We start from the raw sequence: 20,613 nt of genomic DNA on the forward strand, positions 1-20,613 counted from the left end.
TGCTTCTGCAGGACCAGCCCTAATCAGGGATGAAACATTTGTATTTGTATTTGTAAGGAGACATCCACATTAAAATTGATTACAAATATAACCACTCCTAGTTTGTATAGACAGACGACACAATACATTGGATAAATGATTCAGGTCCCTTTTACACAACGTTTCGTGTGCGCTTCAGAAAACGCTTCACGTTTACATGCCACCTGTTCCGCAGAAGTTTACCGATTTAAATTCAAGAGCTGACTGTGGGTCCCTGAGCCAGGCGTTTAACCCCCAACCGCTCAGGCTGTGTGAAGCAGAGCTTCTGGTGTAAAACTTCTGAATCAAAGATGTGGTTCACATTATCTCATGTGGTAAATCTGGAAGGGAGACAAATGTGTTGACAGAGTTGCCAACTAGCTACTGAAAACGGTTAAAATGGCCAAGATAAAAATGTATTTGAAGTGTTTGTAACCTCTGCTATGCCAATTTCCTAAAGCACACCAATAAAAAATATAAATTGTGATCAACAATAACGGTCTTGAAAATGTCACTTGGCTGCTTGAAAAACAAAAGTTTTATCCACGCTTGCACAAGTTATTGTGAGATGAAGCACGTTGCTCAGTTTTAACAGAGTTGCACCGCAGTCGGCAATTACAGCCTCTTCTGGTAGAAGGAGGTGTGCAGGAGCAGGGGGTTTGTTTAGTTAAGTCCAGTCCACCTCACTCATTGATCGTGTTTAAGTTTGTGCAGCTAAGAAAACATGGCCCCCGTCAAGAGCCCAGAAATACCGGTCATCTACATAGCTGTGCACCGGATCGATAAATCACCTTTTATTGATCAAGGCTCCAACTGGGTCACCCCTCTTGCTAAAATAACAGATTACCCACTGGACGCGGCGGTAGAGCAGCCCATGATGCCAGTGTGTAGATACAGCCAGCCGAATGCACTCAGCGCTGTCACGAACTTAACAATAGCTCAAGAAGGAGTCACTGAAAGGACGAGTCAAAAATCAATTACTGAGGCGTTGCCTCTGCAGACAGCAGCCGCATGTCAGTGCAGACACGTTCCGTCTGTGAGCTCCAGTGTTTTGAAGTGTCAACAGTATCAACATGAGGCAGAACCATTAGTCTGCCTCCTGTGCTGTCAGCGGCCCGTCTCTCAGCCTCCACGCTGCTGGCAGGGTTTTGATTTAGTTCCTCCCTTTTGGGCCGAGCTTTCCGCTGGCTGTGCTATTGTTGACTTCCTCTGGGTCTTTTACCACAATATCACATCGCTCCGGCTGGAGAGCTGTATGACTGGCTGGCTGTCTCTCGGTGTGCATGTGTGTGTGTGTGTGTGTGTGTGTGTGTGTGTGTGTGCGTCTCCCAACAGGAAATAAGACGGAGTGTGTCAAGAACTCAGGAAGAAGGAGGTCTGTTTGTGTGTGTTTGTGTGTGTTTGTGTGTGTGTACTGTTGGTCGCTGAAGTAAAGGTGTCTCTGAAAGACTTCCCTTCCTGTGGAACGATTTGGCATTGTTTTGAAAATTAAAGCAGACCCAGGACCGAGAGGACGGAAAGAAAAAGCAGCAAGAAAGCACGACTGAAAGTGTATTAACACACAGGGGAGAAGTCGACTGGGAAAGAGTGGAAGAAATAGCAGGAAGAGGAGAAAAACAGACCCAGTGTGGGCAAGGAGGAGGAGAACAAGCAAACATGCCTGCTCACTTTGAGCGCACAAGATATCTCAAATCTCTTCAGGAAACCTCCACAAACATGCCCGGTTGGCTCCCAGAGGTGGAGCAGGTGAGCGCGGAACACAAAAGTCCCACACTGACGCCGCACCGACATGTGTTTGTTTTGGGGAGGCCATTGTGACTGTGACTCCAGCCCATAAATCTGTGGAACAATGCGGCTGTATTTCCATACAGAACTGCTTTGAGCATGACTCAAACAATTCTTTCCGGTAGATTTAATGAGAGGAGTCAGCAGCGAGGACGGCTCTTACACGAATTCCTTTAATCTGTCGTCCTAATGAAAAGTGGAAGTGTCCCTAATAGGTTTTGATGTTTTCACTCCGCTACTCACGCGAAAGCCATTGATTTTCCTTTCCCCTGCCCACTTTTTCTTCATTCCATTTAGTTTTTCATAGAAAGCAGCCGATTGTGAGTGAATGTTGCACCTTACCTTCACATTTTTCCAGGATCTGCACCGTGTCTCCAATCTCCAGCGGGAGGCCATGCTGGACGGTCCCTCGGAAACTGGCCAGCACTGCAACGGAAAAAAAAAAAGAAGCCACAAACACACCCGCGTGAGGTTTTTGTTTCTGTTTTAATACTCCGGCTGGGTTATGCAGAGTTAGAGAGGTCTGAAGACATAAGCAGAGTGGAAAATCAGGACGATATAAAAACAAACACACAAGAGAGGAGGTGTAATCAATGGTCTGCGTAGGTGCACTATAATCAAAGCTTGTAAAACATCTCTGCATTTCTGCACAAGCCCAAAATAGTAATACACACATTAAACTTATATGAATGCGTACAATAGAGCAGATCAGGTGTCATTTTTACTCAGAATCCGTTTCTTCCTACATAAAACTTTGCACACAATCTCCACAGGAATAGAAAGACCTGTCTAAACTTGAATGTGGTCTGTGAGGATTGTGAGTCGACATAAAGGTAAAGCGCCGTGCACAGAAGCAATACCAACTACTTAATCGCAAAGGGGCCATAAATCATATAGCATGATTTAGCGAATCGAAGGATCGGTCTGTATTTCATCCAACCTAAGCTGCTGACCGGCTGTGATTTATTTCCTTTGGACGACTACAACCCAGTAGGCAGTTACAACACAGGTGATAAAATAAGATCTTCTCAATGCTCTATAGACTTAAGTGATCCTTCAACGAGACCGTGTTTATATGCCGGGAGAGTGGACACAATAAACCAGGGAGCCGGCTTTCAAGAGGGTTTAACCCAGCCTGCAAAGTATGAAAAAAATACATTAAGTGAAATCTATTAATGAAAGTAAATAAAGCAACAGTGAGGCTCAAACTCAGCAGGATGATGATCCTTATAGACAAGAGATCAGTGACCAGTTGGAAGATGGTTTTATCATCAGAGTAATACACGAGTTTGAGTTTTTAAAGGCCAGAAGGCTGCAGAACCTCTGAAAAGGCTTTTCCCAATATCAGTGTGAAGCGACACACTATCGTATTTGTCTTAAGAAATTTCAGGTTGTTCTTAGTAGATTTGGTAGAAAGAACATTCAGTGGGATCATTTCAGCAAATGTTTGATTTGAAGGCGAGAGCGACACCTAATCATGCTGCATAATAATGACTTCTGCCATAAACCCAATGAACCTAGAGCTTTTTCAAAGTGAGGGAGGATGAGAGCCTCCCCAGAGAGCCCGAAAAAACAGCCACATTATCTCACGTTAACTAGTAACTTTTGGTTGAATGTGAGTTTTCCTCATGTTTTTTTTTTTTCCCCCCATGAAAGGACATTTTCAGTACTGCCTGTTGGGATTCACAAGTGATTAAAAAGCACAATCCTTCTTTGCTGGACGCTCAACTGTCAAAGGTATCACATGTGCTATTTTGCACCAAAGCAATTTTTTTCTGATTCTAATGTGTCTCCATTTCACTCGCCAACAAAGTTACCTCAGAAAATAAGCAGTTTTATCAAATACTGAACAAATCATCCTGAGAAATGGCTTCACCCGTGAAGCTCTTTGGTGCACGTTGATATATACAGACATGTCGGGGTTAAATTATGATTTCTCAGATTGCAATGCATAAGCTGCAGAGGTTTCAAAAGGAACAAATGAGTTTTCATACGACGACTGCGATTCAGCTGGTGAGAGACAGAGATCTCCCGTATTCACCAGATGGCGGTGTGTAGAAAGCATCAAGCATCCATAGTACAGAGAGTTCTGGAAAAGAGTGGGCACTGGTTTAAGATGATATAATTATCAGGCTGAGTTGACATTTCCCCGTTTGCACAGGTTTTGACAACATGTAGAAAAAATAAAGCATGAAATATTAAAAAAGAAAAAAGAAGAAGAAGAAGCAAGTGATGGGGGTAGGGCACAAGCGACGCAAGCCAGCGAGACAGCCATCAGCTGAGAGCGCCAGCTGACACCAACTCAGGAAAAAAAGCTCTTTAAAACAGCGCGGCTTCACGCCGACTTGCTCGCTGAGAAGCTGACACGTGCATATAAGGCGAATTATCCCGTGCGTTTAAAACCTGCGTGTCCGCGCGGACGCGTCAACCACCGCGCGCCGAACGCAGGAATGCAACGTCAACGCATCTGTTGAAACGTCCACGCGTGCTTTTACCGCCAGTATGCAAGCGGCAATCTCACACACACACACATACACACACACACACAAGCAGCCCATTCAGACGGGCAATGTATGCAAGCACACAGGGATACGCACAGATACCCATTCACACATGGACACGCACGTTCAAATAAACCGGGATTTAGAGTGGAAACGTGGAGCTGGTGTCCCCCACCCACCTCCCTGCTGTTCAGAAGCTCAGTTGTTTTGGGGAGGATTTTCATGTCGTCTCACATCCACGGTACCTGAACGCACCACTCAAACCGCACAGAGAACATTTCCCTCGTCGATGCGGTGCTACATTTCTTTCTAGGACAATTTAAAGAAAGGGGAAATTGTATTCCTTTAAACTCAGAGCACAAAGAAACAGTGATCGTGTTCCATGAACTACTGACCACACTAAATTCATTGCCTTGGAATAAATCTTTTTTTTTTTTTTTTTAATAAAAAAGCTCTATTTAAGGGTGGAACAGTGGGATATTGGTTAGCAGAATCACTTCAGTACCCAGGTGTGCTTGCTGGCCTTGGTTTTGTCTGAGTGAAGTATGTGTATGCTTTCTATTGGCTTACTCCAAAAGCTTATTACGAGTGTGGTGACTCTAAATAGTTCCAACGTGTATATTTATGTGAGTGATTTGATTGTGCTTAGTCGAGTTATAGACTCAAAGAATATGCCTTGAGTGAGTGTTTATTGTTCTAAAATGTTTATTCAACTATTTATAAAAGAAATCTCTCTTTAATCAACTGGGGAAAAAGGTCTCGGAAAACTCATTTATAAAAAAAAATAAAATGCTTCTTTTAAATGCCTTTCTGCAGTGGGGCATTAAGGGTCAAAATATAAAAAAAATAAAATGTTCAAGCTTACATTCAACAGAAAAAAAATTGCACATATTTAGTAGTTCAGACATTAACTTTCGTCTGGCGTTTTCTTCGAGGCATTCTGGTGTTTTTCATTTTCTCAGTTGTGGCATTTTGAGAACATTCATTTGAAAAGTGAAATCCACTGAAACTGCTGCCCCTCGCAGGCAAGCGTGTACTTTCTGAGGAAATTTGGGAAACAAAAAAAAAACATTGAACTTCACTAATCGCTTTGAGTTCTACTCAAAGAAAAATGCTGCAAATCAAAGGATGAGACCTGGAGGGTTTTTTGTGTTCCTTTCTTCATCCTGCCATAATAAACCCTCCACCCCGGTGAGGATCCAGAATCTCCCCGCTCACGCTCTCGTGATGCCATTGACATGTTGATAAAAACCACCACGCCGCACTGCCTCAAACCCCAAACGCACACACTCGCTCTGTCGCCGTGTCCTTTGCATTTTCCGTTGAAGCCTCACCGACTGCTTGTTATCCCTCGAGCTGCAGAAACACTGTCTTCAGAGGGGATTTGTCACAACTGCACACATGACTTTGTAATTCAGCCAAAGATCAACCGCATGCATTCGCACAAACATCCAGACACCCCGCCTCCACCCCCAACTTCTTTTTTCCCTGCATTTTTTCATCGTCTAATTCATTCAATCACACACGTGCACACAAGCACTCCGACACTCACAAGTGTGCCCAATGCATGAATTATCCAAGTCACTTTCCCTGATACATTATTCAATTTCAAATCATCCTTTCTCTTTCTTTTTGCTGTAAATACACGAAAGCGTCCCTCCCGCCTGTCGGTCCACGGGCCAGCTGCCGTCCGTCCGTCTGTCTGTCGTCACTCTGGCTCCGAATTGCCGTCTGTCAACTGTCTGGCATGGCTAATTGCCAAATGATGCACAGAGGAGGACGCGGAAGGTGTTCATGGGGGTGGGGTGGGAGGTGGGGGTTGATTTGTTTGTTGTTGCGTCCAATTTGCTGTGACTGTGAGATGTGTCCTACAACGCCACGGAAACAGAACATCCAGTACGAATCGGGAGAAAGATGCCATTCATGGCTCTTCGACCACACAGCTGCAGCAGAGCACAAAACCAGGCACGGCAGGGGCAAAGAAAAAAATCCTCACGACTGACCAGAGTACACACACAAACTGTCTAAGTGGATGCCACTGGTGCATGAAGAACACATTGCATAAATTGAACAAAAAGCAGACCTGCTGATGCTCTGATTTGACACAACCACACACACACACACACACACACAGTGTGTTTACTGGACCCGTTAGTCCCAGTTTCCAGATGGCCTGCACTGACCAGTATTTCTGCCACAAAAAAAGGCAAAACCTGATACTTTCTGACACACAAACACCCTCGCTTTCATTCCATGTGACGCCGGTCCGCCGGGTCACGGCGAGGACGCGCGCTATTCTCGACCCGACCGTCCCGACGCTACGACGTTACACAAGGATGGCAGCCCGAAGGAGTCGTGCGCACATGGATAGACAAACAAAAACAGGAAGGGAAAGAGGGAACGAGAGAGGTGAATGGATCTGGACTGACAAACAAGGGCAAAGCGAACAGACTTAGGAACAGAAATAAAGATGGATGTTGAAGAGCTGGTGGTTTGACACTGATGTAACTTGTCATTGGGTGTTCACAGGGTGAACATGGCAGTATTCATCTCCATCACATCCTATGAAAATGCCACTTTGGAATCTTTACCTCATGCAGAGTTCATAACGAGATGGCAACGTGATGAAACGAGCTGCGTCCGCAAGTAAATATCCTCATTCACCAATCCTCTTAAGAAGAAATCCCCATTAATCAGTCTAATTCACGTTTACCACTCTCACATTTTCATGGATTAATGTCGCTCAGCTGACTTTGACGTCGCAGCAGGATAGATTTGTAAGTTTTGAGGGCACTACATTCTGAAAATATACACCCAAAGTTGCAGAGGATAGATATGGCAAAGTATATTTTCCCTAATAAATGAGGGTTTGTCACAGTTGTAACACTTTATTTCGCTATCCAGGTAAGGAAATCCACTCGTTTCCAGAAACTGCTTTAAAAAACTCAGGTTTATGAGGACAATCTAATGAGTCTGGATTTTGTTTAAAGAGCCTTGGTATAGTTTAAAAAAAACACAAAGGACGAAAAGCTTTGGCCACGGTCTGGTAATAGTTGATAGATCCAAGTGGTCATAGCTCAAGTTTTAAGGAATCGATGTCCAACAGAACATGCAAACTCCACACAGAAAAGCCTCGGTTCATATAACCTAAGACTTGTTTAACAGTCCTGGGTGTACCTGGAAAGTGGCAAGTACAAAAAAAATACTTTATTGTAAAGAGTCCACAATTGGCTTTTAAAGTTCAAGTCATGTGTGTAAGAATTAAGGTCTAGTTTCAGGTCTTGCTCCAAGAGTCTGGGTCCACATTTTGAGTGTGGCTCTGGTTCAAGGTTTAAGAAATCATTTTCCAATCGTCTTTCTATTCCAGAGGATGTTAAAGTGTTTAAAAAAGCCAGATGAATAAATAAATTAATAGCCACTAATTAAAGTGACTGGCAAATTATATTCGATGCAAATAGCAATTGTTTTACAGCAGTTTTACCTTTTAAAGTCATTTTCAGCTGTATAAGAAAGCTTCAGTGAGCCGACAACTCAAGACCTCAAGCTCAAGGATTGGCCGAGACGTTAGAGCAGCGAGCTCACGGTTCAAATCCCACTGCTCAGGCATCCGACATAAAACTTGAGACCAACCACACTTGTAAAATTTGGAAAGGAGCAGTCAAAACTCAAAATATCTGACCTTGTGTAACAATACCCGGCACGTAATACAATTTGTGAAAAAGGTATCAAGCCAGGGAATTAACCTTGTTGGCTCCATGATTTTCTGATACTGAATTATTAAAAAGTACTGATAGCTTCATCAATTATGAAAATGGCCATTAGTTGCTCCCCTTACCCAAATAATGGACCCAACAAAGCAAAATGGAATACTATCTATTTATGAACTGACTGGGATCGTTTGGAGAAACTGTAATCTGAGGTTGCCTTTCAGTTTCTTTAGTGAGCTTTCACTTTCACGTCGATCCACTGGTCCGATGCAGTATATCTATTTGCGAGTTTGCGCGCGCATTCTGCTGAGTAAGTTGAGATCCCTGGAAAGTCTGCTGGCCCAGATTAGGCTTACATGTGTTATAGGCTGCCACTTGGAGTCAAGACCTGTCAAACCATGTTACATTCGAATTGCTCGTCGCTCTATCTAAGCTCCTTAGAGGACCAGACACAGCCATGAGCAAGCAGAATGCAGGCACTACCCTCTGAAGCAGGGCAAGGGAAAGGTGCCTCACCTGATTAAAGCTTGATGGGAAACGAAGCATGATGAAACAGCTGATTTATTCTCTAAGACCTGCACCTTTACCAGCTTTTAACATGAAATCACTTTCACTTTTTTTTCCAAAGCCCCCTTAATGTGATTTTTAACCTAATTAGCCTGACCCTTTCTTCTCTGCGACTGATCTGACAAGGATTCACACACATAATCCACTCCCACATGTTAATTATACGGCATTTATATCATTAATATGCTAATTTGACTACATGGAAACTGGTTGCACTCCACCGGCCTCCATCGCTGCCAAATCTAAGGATCATGAATATTTAATTTTCCATGTGGGAATATATGCGTGAGAGCTGTGAATCTGGCATGGAGACGTAGGCAAACAACGCAAAGTATTCGGATTACAATCAGGTTATTGGGTTGATTTATAAGAAAGGGAACGAGATCCAGAACAGGGAAGTATTGCTCCATTCATTCTGATTCATACATCTATGAGGTAAACAGTTAAAAAAGAAAATAAATGGGCATCTCAAGCACTGAACTGAGAGTTAACTATGCCAAAATAAGTTCTTCACTTCCTCATGCTGTACATTCTGCACGTCCACAGGCCAAAAGCAGAAAACAGTAAAAAGTGCATCTGCCAAAACAAAAGCGCCTTTCAGACCAAAACATTCCTCCTCAGACCAAAACCAGCTCAGCTATGTTTCGTCTTAGCCGAGGCCAGGCACACTTTGTTCCTCCTCTGGGGCTTCACGTATGTATCCTTCTCTGCGGTCAAGGGAAAAAAATAAATAAAAAATGGCGCTACCACTGCCTGCCCTTCATGCCAGCAGACTTTCTCTCCACTGCTTGGAGGATTAAAAGGCAGTGAGAGGGTGAACGTGGTTAAGAAAACACCACGGCTTACTCGGGACTGTTACGGAAGGAAAATCCAGACCACGAAAAAAAACGCGTTTATGCATAGGCGGCGCACACTGGCGGGCGCAAACACAGAAACTCACATCGGCGTGACAGAGCAGAGGAGCTACCTGACGGCGTCAGCGTGGACTCCGAGGCAGATTACGCTGAGCGCACCAGTGTGCATCTGGAGAAAAGTGATTTCTCCGCTCGAGCTTGGAATGCTGGGAAGAGGCACCATGCATTTTTAAGGGAATGGCGACCAACGGGGGTCGGAGAGAAGAGAGGACCGCAGGCGGACAGGACTGAAAAGGCCCTTGAACAGGACTCGAATTGGCAGTTGCGCACGCACAAACACACGGATGCAAAGGTCTGATAGGCAGCACGGACAAAAAACCAGTCAGGAGGAACGGCTTCAATTTAGACTCTCCATCGCCGGCCGCCAGTTTTCTTTCAGTCTTTGTGCGTGGGGAGATAGCAACCTAACCACCGTCACAAAACTGCTCACTAGCAACAATAACCCTTTGCTCATATCACGCTGCAGGAGCGGAGGCTTTCAAAGAAGAGCCGCGCAAGGAATGTTATTACTGCACAACAAAAAGTGGAGCACTGGGCTCAATAACGTTTCCGCGTTGCCTCGGTGTCGGGGAGCAAATACAAATCCTTACACCTGAAGTACCTAATGAATGGAAGAAGTCGAAAATTAAATACGAGTCGCGCAGGAGAGACATGCCGCCATTTATTAAAGAGAGGGGGTGCCCATAAACTTGTCTGAACTCCTGCTGCTTTCCCCTCCGCATCGCCTCCAGCATGATTAGCAGCCAGAGATGCTCTTGTAAACACATCCTCACAGAGATACGCGCCGCGTTTGTCAGTTCACGCGTTTTAAATAGAAACATTTCACAGGGAAAAAGCTTAAAACTCTCGTGTTATTTTTTTATTGGATCAGCTAACGCCAGCATTTTCCCACAGCCATTAAGTGCAAAAAAAGAAAACTAAGAGCAACCAAAGTGACTGTCTGTCTGTCCCACTGGCCCGAGCACAAGAAATCATAAATGACTCAGCTTAAATAGAAATATAGGTCAGTGCGCTAAAGCCTCACCTCATTCCCAGGCATTAACATGAGTGTGAGTACATGGGGCTTCAAAGCCAGCTAAGAGCACACATTAGATCGCCTGCCGATGCCAAAGTTGAGAAGATATGATTATTATAATCCTCTTGCAAGGTTGTTTTTTTCTATTTTTTTGTCACCTGCACGGATTTGTAATTCTTCCCATCCTCATCACCAATCATTGTCGAATTACCACATTATTTTCAGTCTCTGTAACAGTTCCTCACCCCCACCTCAAGCTCACTTTCCATTGGCTCATCTCTTTTGTATCTTGAGGTATTTATTCATAGCCTGTGAGGTGCACAATAACATAAGGGGCACTTCCTGTGACTGGGCAGAATGGCGTTCGAGCCAAAACCAAACCAGGCCAGATTTCACTGGGAAGAGGTCCGATGCCAGCTCTCTGTGGAGACACCGCCGCATTTTCAACTCTCCTGTTTATATAAAGACTCTGAAGGGCACCAACAAATCAAGCATGAAAGAGATCGCGTCATCTTCATGGAGGAATGTTGCACTTTTGAAATGTCTTTTGTGCCTTGTGTTTCAAAGGGAAGTCGATATGACCGGTTTGTTTGTAGACTGCATAATTGCACATTTAGGAGACATGAAGAAAGCCTTAGCATTGGGGATGAACTTCTGTGTAATTTGAGTGCATTTAAAGCTCACATTTTAAAAAGATTATAGGTCGCAAACAGTTTAATTGACAGTTTTGATGCGAAATGTTCCATTAAGCTAGTAGGGATTTGCTCCCAGAATCAGTGAAATAGTTTAGAATATGATCCAAAAAAGCATAATATGATAATGACAATAATGCATTTCGATAATCCAGTAATACAGTTATGAAGCGTGTTTTACGCCACATGATTAAGTTATACACCAACAACCAGCATGGTTGCAAAAGTGGTTGCATTACTGTAGAATGCCAAAAGTTGGGTGAAATCAATAATTTTCTTACAATACAATGCAAAACTTTCAGAACATTTAAGCCAAATAAAAGAAAAATCCTACAGTGGAAGTCTCAAATATGTTTTGGCATCTATAAGCTCAGTACAGTAATATATGTTTTCTATTCTGCTTTCCACCCGCAGTCTAAAAGCATGCATGCGAGGTTGATTGGTCACCTTAAATGGCTGTAGATGTTGGATGTAGCCGGCCATAGTTGGCTGGGATTGACTCCAGCGTCCCACATCCCCGAAGTGAATGAAGTAGCATGATGGTTGAATGGATAACAATACCCGTGATCTGTTCAGCTGCTGGTACATGTCTCACAATGGCTTTTCAGAAGATTTTCACTCTAAACAACTGCCTTTATTCGAGGTTGATGTGAAGGGCAACTAGATTAAAGCGCCATGTCTGTAAAGACAAAAACAATACGGTGAAAAAAAGGTGAGATCAGATGAGCTCCAAGGTCACAGATTCTGATGCTTCATGTAAAACTTCCATTTCTTCCAGCTTAAGCTATTTTAATGACTCATGAAGTAGAAGTCGGAACGTGGGCGAAGGTCTTGAACTGTAAGCTGAACCTGGTTATCTAAACCACGTCATTTGGAAGTGAAACTGAAAGAGGACACACCTAGATTTACGAGTACTGATGTTGAAGAACAACTCGAAGCTAAAATTCTCTCCAAAGTTAAACACAATGCAGAGTCAAAGCAACATGCTTTCCAGGCATTAATTCTGCCTGCAACTATGCACACGTTGGTCCATTTTGATATAAAAACAATGATCTCTGAGGGTTTAAATGGATAAATCCAGGTTTCAGTAAATGTATTTGTCGGTCAAGGTAAGGTGACCGCTCAGTTAAACCTGATCATCTAAGCCACACTGTTTGAGGGTGAAACTGAAAGTCAACACACCCAGAATTTTAGTAATTATACAGAAAAGCCGTGGGCGCCCAAGTCAGACGGATAATAGCAGGTCAAAGATCAACAAGAAAGTTGGGTTGCAAACTGTGGGTTTACAGCAGACAGTAAAGGAGAGGAAAGGTTGTTTTTGTTTTGTTAAATAGAAGCACTCTCTCTCTCTCTCTCTCTCTCTCTCCCTCTTTCTTGCTTGTCCTCTTAGCTCTCCACATGTCGAGGCTTGGATGCGCAATTTTAGAAAGCGTTGCTATTCAGCAGCAGCTGAAGTCACACAAACACCAGTGCCTACACATCCTCCCACCCTGCAGAGAGAAGGATGGAGAGCGGAGGAAGAGAGGCTGAAATGTGCTGAGGTAAAGCAGGGAAATTAAGGTTGCAGGTGCGGCTTACAGGGGGAAGTAATAGAAAGGAGGGGGAAAAAAAATAAGACTACAATAATAATAGACAGAGGGATCACCAGAGGGACGGATAGATAGGTGGAGAGTCTGCTGCAGAAGCACCAAACGCATGGAGGCAAGAGCGAGAACAATGAACAGAGAAGCATCTGGCTCTTTTTTTTTTTTTTTTTTACCCTTCAGGTAAAACCGTTAAAAGTGGGGGTGTGGAGTGAAACCTCCTGCATCGGTCGGTCTCCGTTTCTGAGCTGACTGCACCTTCCTCTCCTCATCCTGTTTACCTCCATCCCTTCACCACTCTCGCACAAGAGAAGAGGGCGTGCGGCTGACCTAATATCTACATTTCAAGCCGACTTAAACCACATTACAACAAGATCTGTCGACGTGCAGCAGTGGGATGATTTTAGCACAAAGGTGACGGGGAGTTTTTCAACAAAGGCACGTGCGTGCAGCGTCGGCAGAACATGAACATGCAGAGTTTCAGAGTATGCATTGGAAGCACAGTGATATGGCAACACAAAAAGACAAATTGTAATATTGAAATCAGTGAAAAGGTGAAAATTTGCTGTACTGGATAGGCAAAATCAAACAAAGAAACGGCACTTAATCAAAGAAAAAATCATTTAAAATTCTGCCCTACGGTCTTTCAAAATCAATGAGACTTCATGAGCAAAGCTTGTCTAAGCACTACTTTGCCTTATTTTTGGTTTTTTGTTTGTTTTATGCGTCTGTCAGGAGATTTCAAATGAGGGAAACCGAGCAGTGCAGCCTACAGCAACAGCCTCCAGCCTGCTGGTGCACAGACACGAGTGGGATTTGTGCAGACTGGGGACTGAGCAGAGGCCGTTTGGGTAACAAATGGCAGAACGAGAGAGACAGGGAGAGAGAGGGCCAGGCTCGAGACGGCAGCCCAGCGAGACAGAAAGCGAGTGAATGAGAGAGACAACAGAAAAAGAGCGACCGGATGAGTGGGAGAAACAGAAAGAGCCGGAGTGAGTGAATCAAAGGGAGAGGCAGGAAGAGATAAGTAGCTGTCAGCTTTTGTGTATCTCACTTCACTTTGTGTGCCCGAGCACTGTATGGCAAGCTGGAGGGGAAAAGAGATACTCCCTGTCGGCTCTCGAACATGTATACACCGACCACAGGGCAGGAAGAAAGAGGTGGGGACCAAGGCAAGGTCGAATCAATCATGTGGAGCAAAGACTCAAAGAAAAGGCCTGCATGGCACAGTGAATAACATTCTTCTTTTTCAGGGTAACTACAAAGTTTTTGAATAAACTGCATTAATTGTCTCTTTTAACGTGAATTGATTTTCAACGGAACGTTTTCACACCTGCTGTTTAAAGGTCCGAGCACACGGTCCAAGCTTTGGGACCGAGCGTACTGCAGCCAGGTAGACGTTAATGTGACAACCTGCACCAGGACCAGCCTGATGAAGTGGTATCTGAGTCCAGTGGTGCAGTGAAGTGTGAAATGAACTATACCAAGGTACGCACCACCTGCCTCACGTACATGTAAAAGTTAGAGGTATAAAAAAAAAATAAAAAAAGAAATCCTCATGAGGTCTGATAAGCAGCTGTACTTCATTGAAAAACTCTATATACAAACAATACATGTCCGCCCCTCTGCACCATTATATTCGGTGTACCTATTCATATTAATGCAAACCGCTACTCAGCCAATCACATGGCAGCGGTTTCACGTATTTAGGCATGTAGATATATTCAAGACAAGCTGTTGAAGGTTAAACAAAGCATGAGAATTAGAGAAAAAAAGATCATTTTACTGACTTGACGTGGCATGGTTTTTGGTGCCATATGGGTTGTCTGTGTATTTCAGAAACTGGGACTTTCAGGCATAACCAAAAAAGCTATCCAGTGAGGGACTCAGTTTTCTGGGTGAAAATGCCTTATTGATGCCAGAGCTCATTGGAGATTGGACAAACGGGTTCAACAATGATAGAAAGGCAACAGCAACTCAGATAAGAACTCGTAACAACCAAGCTCTGCAGACAACCAAACTTGAATGACAACATGTGAAACCTTGTGAGCTACAGAAGCAGAAGAACAGACCGAGTGAAAGGGCAACAGTTCAAACAGGTTGACCAGAAATTAGACAATTGAAAGTTGGAGAAAAGGATGTGATGAGTTTTGATTTCTGCTACGACGTTCAGATGGTCGGATAGGAATTTAGTAAACAGCATGAAAGCATGGACCTATCCTGCTTAGTAGCAATGGGTCAGGCTGCTGTTGTTATCATGCTGTTTAAGATATTTACTTGACACACTTTTGGCCCCTTAGTATCAATTGAGCATCACAAGACAGTTTTGAAGGCAGAAAGTAGTTTGTGAAAGTAGTGAGTACACAGTGAGGCTGTCCCAGCAAGCGCTTCCTTTGGATCATCATATGTATATAATGAGCTGCACCGAATGAGCATCCCGGGCGACTCTCGCAGGGATGAAAGCGCCCTGACTGCTGGGAGCCAACTTAATGCCCAATAAAAGGCATGGGGCTGGAATTAGACGACATAGAAGAAGAAGGTGATCGTGCGTTCCCCAAAGCCATAGCATACATGGTTTGTTAACACATACAAGTGAGAGATTTCTAAGGGGGAAAAAAACCTGTTGAAAACACAATATGTGTGGAGAATCACAGATCAAACTTGCTGAATGTGTTTGTGTCAATGTACTGTAGAATGAAAGGAAAGCACAAGTGAGATCAGCAAGTACATTATACTCCAACTTTTTGAAATTATAAACCAATTCTGTGAATTATTTTGTATAACCACATGCAATGGAAGTGATGATTAAGCAGCCATTAACTTTATTCCATACATATAATCATACCCAAACTTTTTTCAGGAAGTTGTAATTGTGTCTAAACAAAATCACAAAATCTTTTTCTGAATCTTATTATTTCACTTGTTGTTTTATATTCTGAAGCAGATGCTTATTGTACACAAGAGTGAAGAGCAAAAATGCTAATGTCCTCTTATACGAGGGGAAAACCTGACTCTGAACCACAGACTGAGAGTCTTCCTCCCCTGAAGAAATGCTCGGCCGGCACCGCTCAGTTTAAATAATGGTTCTCATTTGTAACCACAGCATGCATTCGGGTGTTAATGTGCTGCTATCATATCATTTGATTCTCTGGTGTGGTAACGGACAGCTGGTGCTTATCACCTCATTAGAAAATATTTCCCTACGACAGTCCCGATACAAAGTATGTTGCGCCGCACAAATGCAGCATTTCAGCATGCACACGTGCGCCGATAAGAAATAGAGGAGGCACGGAATAACACAGGCAAACGCACTAACATGTGCATGCTCTTAGCACAGCGAGCCTGGAGACTCTGAATCTGCACCGAGCCATAAACAACCATATGGAGGCTGCTCTTCGCAGTTAAAACTGGCTTGATTGTCACACGACAGTAGCCCTGGAACGAGTTACGCCTTTTATTACATGCAGATGCGGCCTGTTTTGTACACTGATTTGTTGTTAGGGCAACACGCGGCCACGACATGACCGCCGGTGCTCTAAATTGCAGAGTGCGAGCAGTGACACAGAAGCCCGGTGAACAAACTTCTTCTCCTCGACGACACGCACAAACACATCCGAGATAAAATTAGCACAAATGTTCAGCGTTCCTCGTGGCAGCATAAGCCCGAGTAATATTTTCAAGCACCTCAGAGTGACAGATAAACGCATGCAGTGAACTTAAAGGGTAATGCCAGCGCCAATGTGCGGTAATAAAGGGGTAGTAATGCTCCCTGGCTGTCTGCGAGCTGGAACTACAGCCTGGAGAGCAGCAGGGAAAATGAAAACAGATTCAGTGGCTTCATTTATGTGAAAAAAACCACAACCTGACCTTTTAAACGCATTCATACCTCACCGTCTGCCTGGCATCTTAATGCGCCAACAACATCCATTTGTACATATACGCATGCGAGTGTGTGTTAAAGTGCACTTGGTGTCGGCGGTAATAAAAACAAGCCAACAATAAGCCGTGTTGAGGTGTTCCCTTTGGGCAGGAGGGCTTCTGGTTCATCTGATTAGCAGCCCTCAGCTCTGGGGCTACACACACACACACACGTACACTAAATAAGGAATATAAGAGAGAGAGAGAGAGACAGCGCGATGAGGCCGAGAGTGGAGAAGCTGGGATCAACAGAGGAGGGACCTTCAAGATAAATGTCAGCAGTCGACCGCGGGGTTAATATTGACTTCAACCTCTGCGGCCATTTTCATCTCATTACCACACCAATCATAAGTCTTCCATTAGTGATGAGGCTGACGGTACATGTCCTTTTGAAGCACAGTAATGATGAGTCATTGGAGGAATTACCCAATGTGGCCAAAGATATATACAAAGCCCTCGTGCGGGATGGATGAACTGTCGCGCAGTGAAAAAGAGAAGGACTAAATGAAAAGGATGACAACGTTGATGACAAGCTAATTATAGAGCTGAAGACAAATCAAGCAATTAAATTACTTGTTTCCGTGCCTACCCAACCACCACCACCACTATTTATTCTAGTTTGTTGCAAACACAATAAAAAAACAAAAGCGGAAACATAAATTAAAAGACGCCTGACAACACAGGAAAGCCCAGAGGACTGACAATCCAAGGGGAGGGGAGTCATTATTCTATAGTTTTACTTCAGATCTTGGCCCAGCAGCCTTCATTCAGCTCTTCTGTGGAGTGGATAAAACAAAGAGCTCAGTGACAAGGCGAAACAGAACGACTGTACGAGGAGAAAGATAGGACTGAAGCAACACTGAGTGATTCCAGTCAACGGGGACTGTATGAAAGGGACAAGACCGAATGAAAAGACCACAGTGTCGGTTATCTGCTCCAAACTGACAGGGCCGCCAAGGTTTGGACCCGAGATGTGCGCTCGGATACTGCTGTGTGAGGAGGTCTAGATGCGGGACAGAGCACAGATAGTCCACACACACACACACACCCACACACACACACACACACACACACAAGCAAGACGTGAGCTCGCATGCCGACAGACGGCCGTAGCCTCAGGAGCACGGCCAGGGCATTTGAAGACACTTCACAAGATGTGGCAGCGTGGAATAACTCTGAAACACACTCACGCACACACACTCCGTGGCTCCACTCAAGGACGCACAGATGGCAGGTGCTACACAAATACAAGCCGCTGGAGCATACCTTATTACAGGCTAAGCCGGCCAGCCGGCTATCTCGTCGGCGCTTCTCAGTAAGAACCTCTATGCAGCTCAGAACGTGTCAGCCGCCCTTAATGTGGGGGAAAGAGCAGCTAAGCTAACAATTTAAAGAGAATCCTGTCAAGCGAGACACCCAGCAAATCAGGACGAGGCGAGTGAAATGAAGGAAATACAGGTCACCAACTGAGTACAGGAGAAGGCTGAGTGGTTTAAGGTGAGGGGCAAAAAAAAAAAAGGCTAGACGTTGGTGGAAACATTAAATATAGAGTTGTAGAACTGCAGTTAATTATACAAGTGGTGGCAGAGCAAAAAAAAAAAAAAAAGAAGACCCATTCAAAGCCGCTGTACACACATTCTTACATGATGTATGAATGCAAGGCTCGTTTCATTTGTATTGCAAAACCATCAAGAAGTGCAAGAAGCAAGGAATAGGTGTGAAATAACACGCTCGTCATCACCTCACGTGGTCCTGTATGTACATATCGAGGGAAATGGCTTTGCGATGGTCTCACCAGCATCTCTTGCAAATCGAGCAACGACCACTTCCTCTCCCCGCACCTCCTGCCATCAGTACCCAGAGCGAGGCTCATAATATGAACCATTTTAACTGATGTTAAAATCTTCTGTTCTGGCACTGTTCTCTTGATATTGATTTCAAAAAGCAATTGCTATCAAATAATTTGAACACAAAGACAGACCGCGGCGCAGCAAATATTGATCTTCTAAAGAATGATTCCTGGGTATTATTGAGGCTTTCATTTAGATTAGAAATGTATTTCTGATCACAAAAAAAAACAACTGGTTTTGGATATTGATTTTTAAAAAGGAAACCTTTTCTTTGTGAAATAAAAACACATAGGAGGAAATGATTGATAATTTATGGACACTGATGATTTATTTGTCATAGATTTCTGTACTGTCATTGCAGGTAAACTGCTCTTAAAAATAATTTTTTGCATTCTTTTAATGAAACTCCAAATCAGGGTTGTTGTTTTTTTAATGTCTTTTAAATGAACAGTAGTCACAAATCTCACAATAATATAAAAAAAAAAAAAATTCAATGTGCAACATTATTTGACTAACCTATTTAAATACCATTTCACAGTGTCAATCCATAGTAATCTAATGTTATTTTAAGTACAGAATGCACGGCTATTTCCAATCCTGAAGCAATCTAAACAAAGAGGCATTCAACTGCGGCTTCTGTAAGCACAGTTTGCACCAACTGGTATCAGGCAACTCTACGGAACGGCAAAAGTTTGTAAGCTCTGCCACGAGACGCTGCAAACTGCACAGGGTGGAAAGAGCAGAGGCAGTCATTTGAGGTGTGGTGGACGACAATGAAACTGAACTAACAATGACAAGATGGCAAGCAGTGGCGGGCGGGCACGGGGGCGGGGGGTCGCCGAACCAGAAAACATGACAAGTAGTGGAAGCCGTCATCTATCCCACAAGCTCAGAGTAAAAATAACACATTTTCATGTGATTTGCATTCTGCTTTCCATGAGCCACAGGACACTGAGAATGACTGAGTATGACATGACTGTGTCCCCTTCTATACTGGCACCGATGCTCATTCTTTCCTATAAAGCGAGGCTGGCTCTGAAAACTGAAGGATGAGGGTTGGAATCCATGGCTTGCTGGCATGCTCGTGCCTCTGACATCTGCCATCACTTAGAAATATCAATAATGGATGTTACACACACCGAAAGACACACGGAGCAAAAGAAAAAAAAATACGCGAGCCAGAGGGACAAAGAAAAAAAGCTTTTCGTGTTTTCAGGAATACAACAACTTATTTAAATCGGCAACAAAGAAAAAGTAAAACCTTCACACTGTTTTATGTAAACTGGGCGTTTGAAAACCAGAAAAGGGAAATCGCTTGTCTGACAATGTCAAATGACTTTATGGAGGAAATGCACTTCCTTCCTTTTACGTGCTTTAGTCATCTCGCATGTAGTTTGGTTTCAGGAAGTGTAGGGCCTCATAAAGAAGACTGGTTACACAAATTTACTTTCAAGCTGGTTGACAAAAAAAGACAAAAATTTGCTCTAAAGGCCTGATAACTCATTTCAGCAGACACGCTTTAGAATGAGCTCCTCTGTTCCAGCCTACACTGCACTGTGTGTGTGTGTGTTTGTGTATATGGCCTGTGTGTCTGTGTGTTTGTGTATGCACGTGGTCAAACATTCCTCCAGGGCTAAGGGCTTCAGCTGTCGCCGGGACTATTTTGCTGTACACTGCATGCCATTGGTGGATCAGGGAGGATTATTCGTGGGGTCGCAGAACTCTGAGCTTAGATATTCAGGGACGGAGAAGCGGAAGGGGGGGTGAAATGAGACGGAACCAACGTGGTTTGGAAATGTTTCTTCCAAGGAATCAGTGATGGAGGGACTGGAGAGCTGGACTTTGTTTGTCAAAGCAAACCGCGTAGAAAATCACAAAGCCAAGAGCTACACTGATTGAAAAACACCAAGGGATGAGAGTCAGAGTGAGCCTTCCCACTCGGCGCATCTCGCTCTGTAAGAAATAATTAACCAATACTCAACTGTCACACAAGAAAATCCCTGGTGCCTGCTTTGAAATTTGCTTTAACTCAAGGAGCTTCTTAACACTTTGCCTTCATCTTG

At 43.8% G+C, this 20,613-nt stretch overlaps 1 protein-coding gene across 1 annotated transcript in view; it reads right to left on the reverse strand.

Annotated features, from left to right (window-relative positions):
* Nucleotides 1-20,613, reverse strand: part of dock4b (dedicator of cytokinesis 4b) — a 127,093-nt gene that overhangs the window by 88,533 nt on the left and 17,947 nt on the right. The window contains 1 exon segment of the mRNA XM_080492547.1: nt 2,146-2,229. Within this exon segment, the coding sequence (XP_080348673.1) occupies nt 2,146-2,229 (84 nt within the window).

This window comes from Lipophrys pholis (assembly GCF_963383615.2).
Source record: "Lipophrys pholis genome assembly, chromosome: 22".
Taxonomy (NCBI): Eukaryota; Metazoa; Chordata; class Actinopteri; order Blenniiformes; family Blenniidae; genus Lipophrys; species Lipophrys pholis.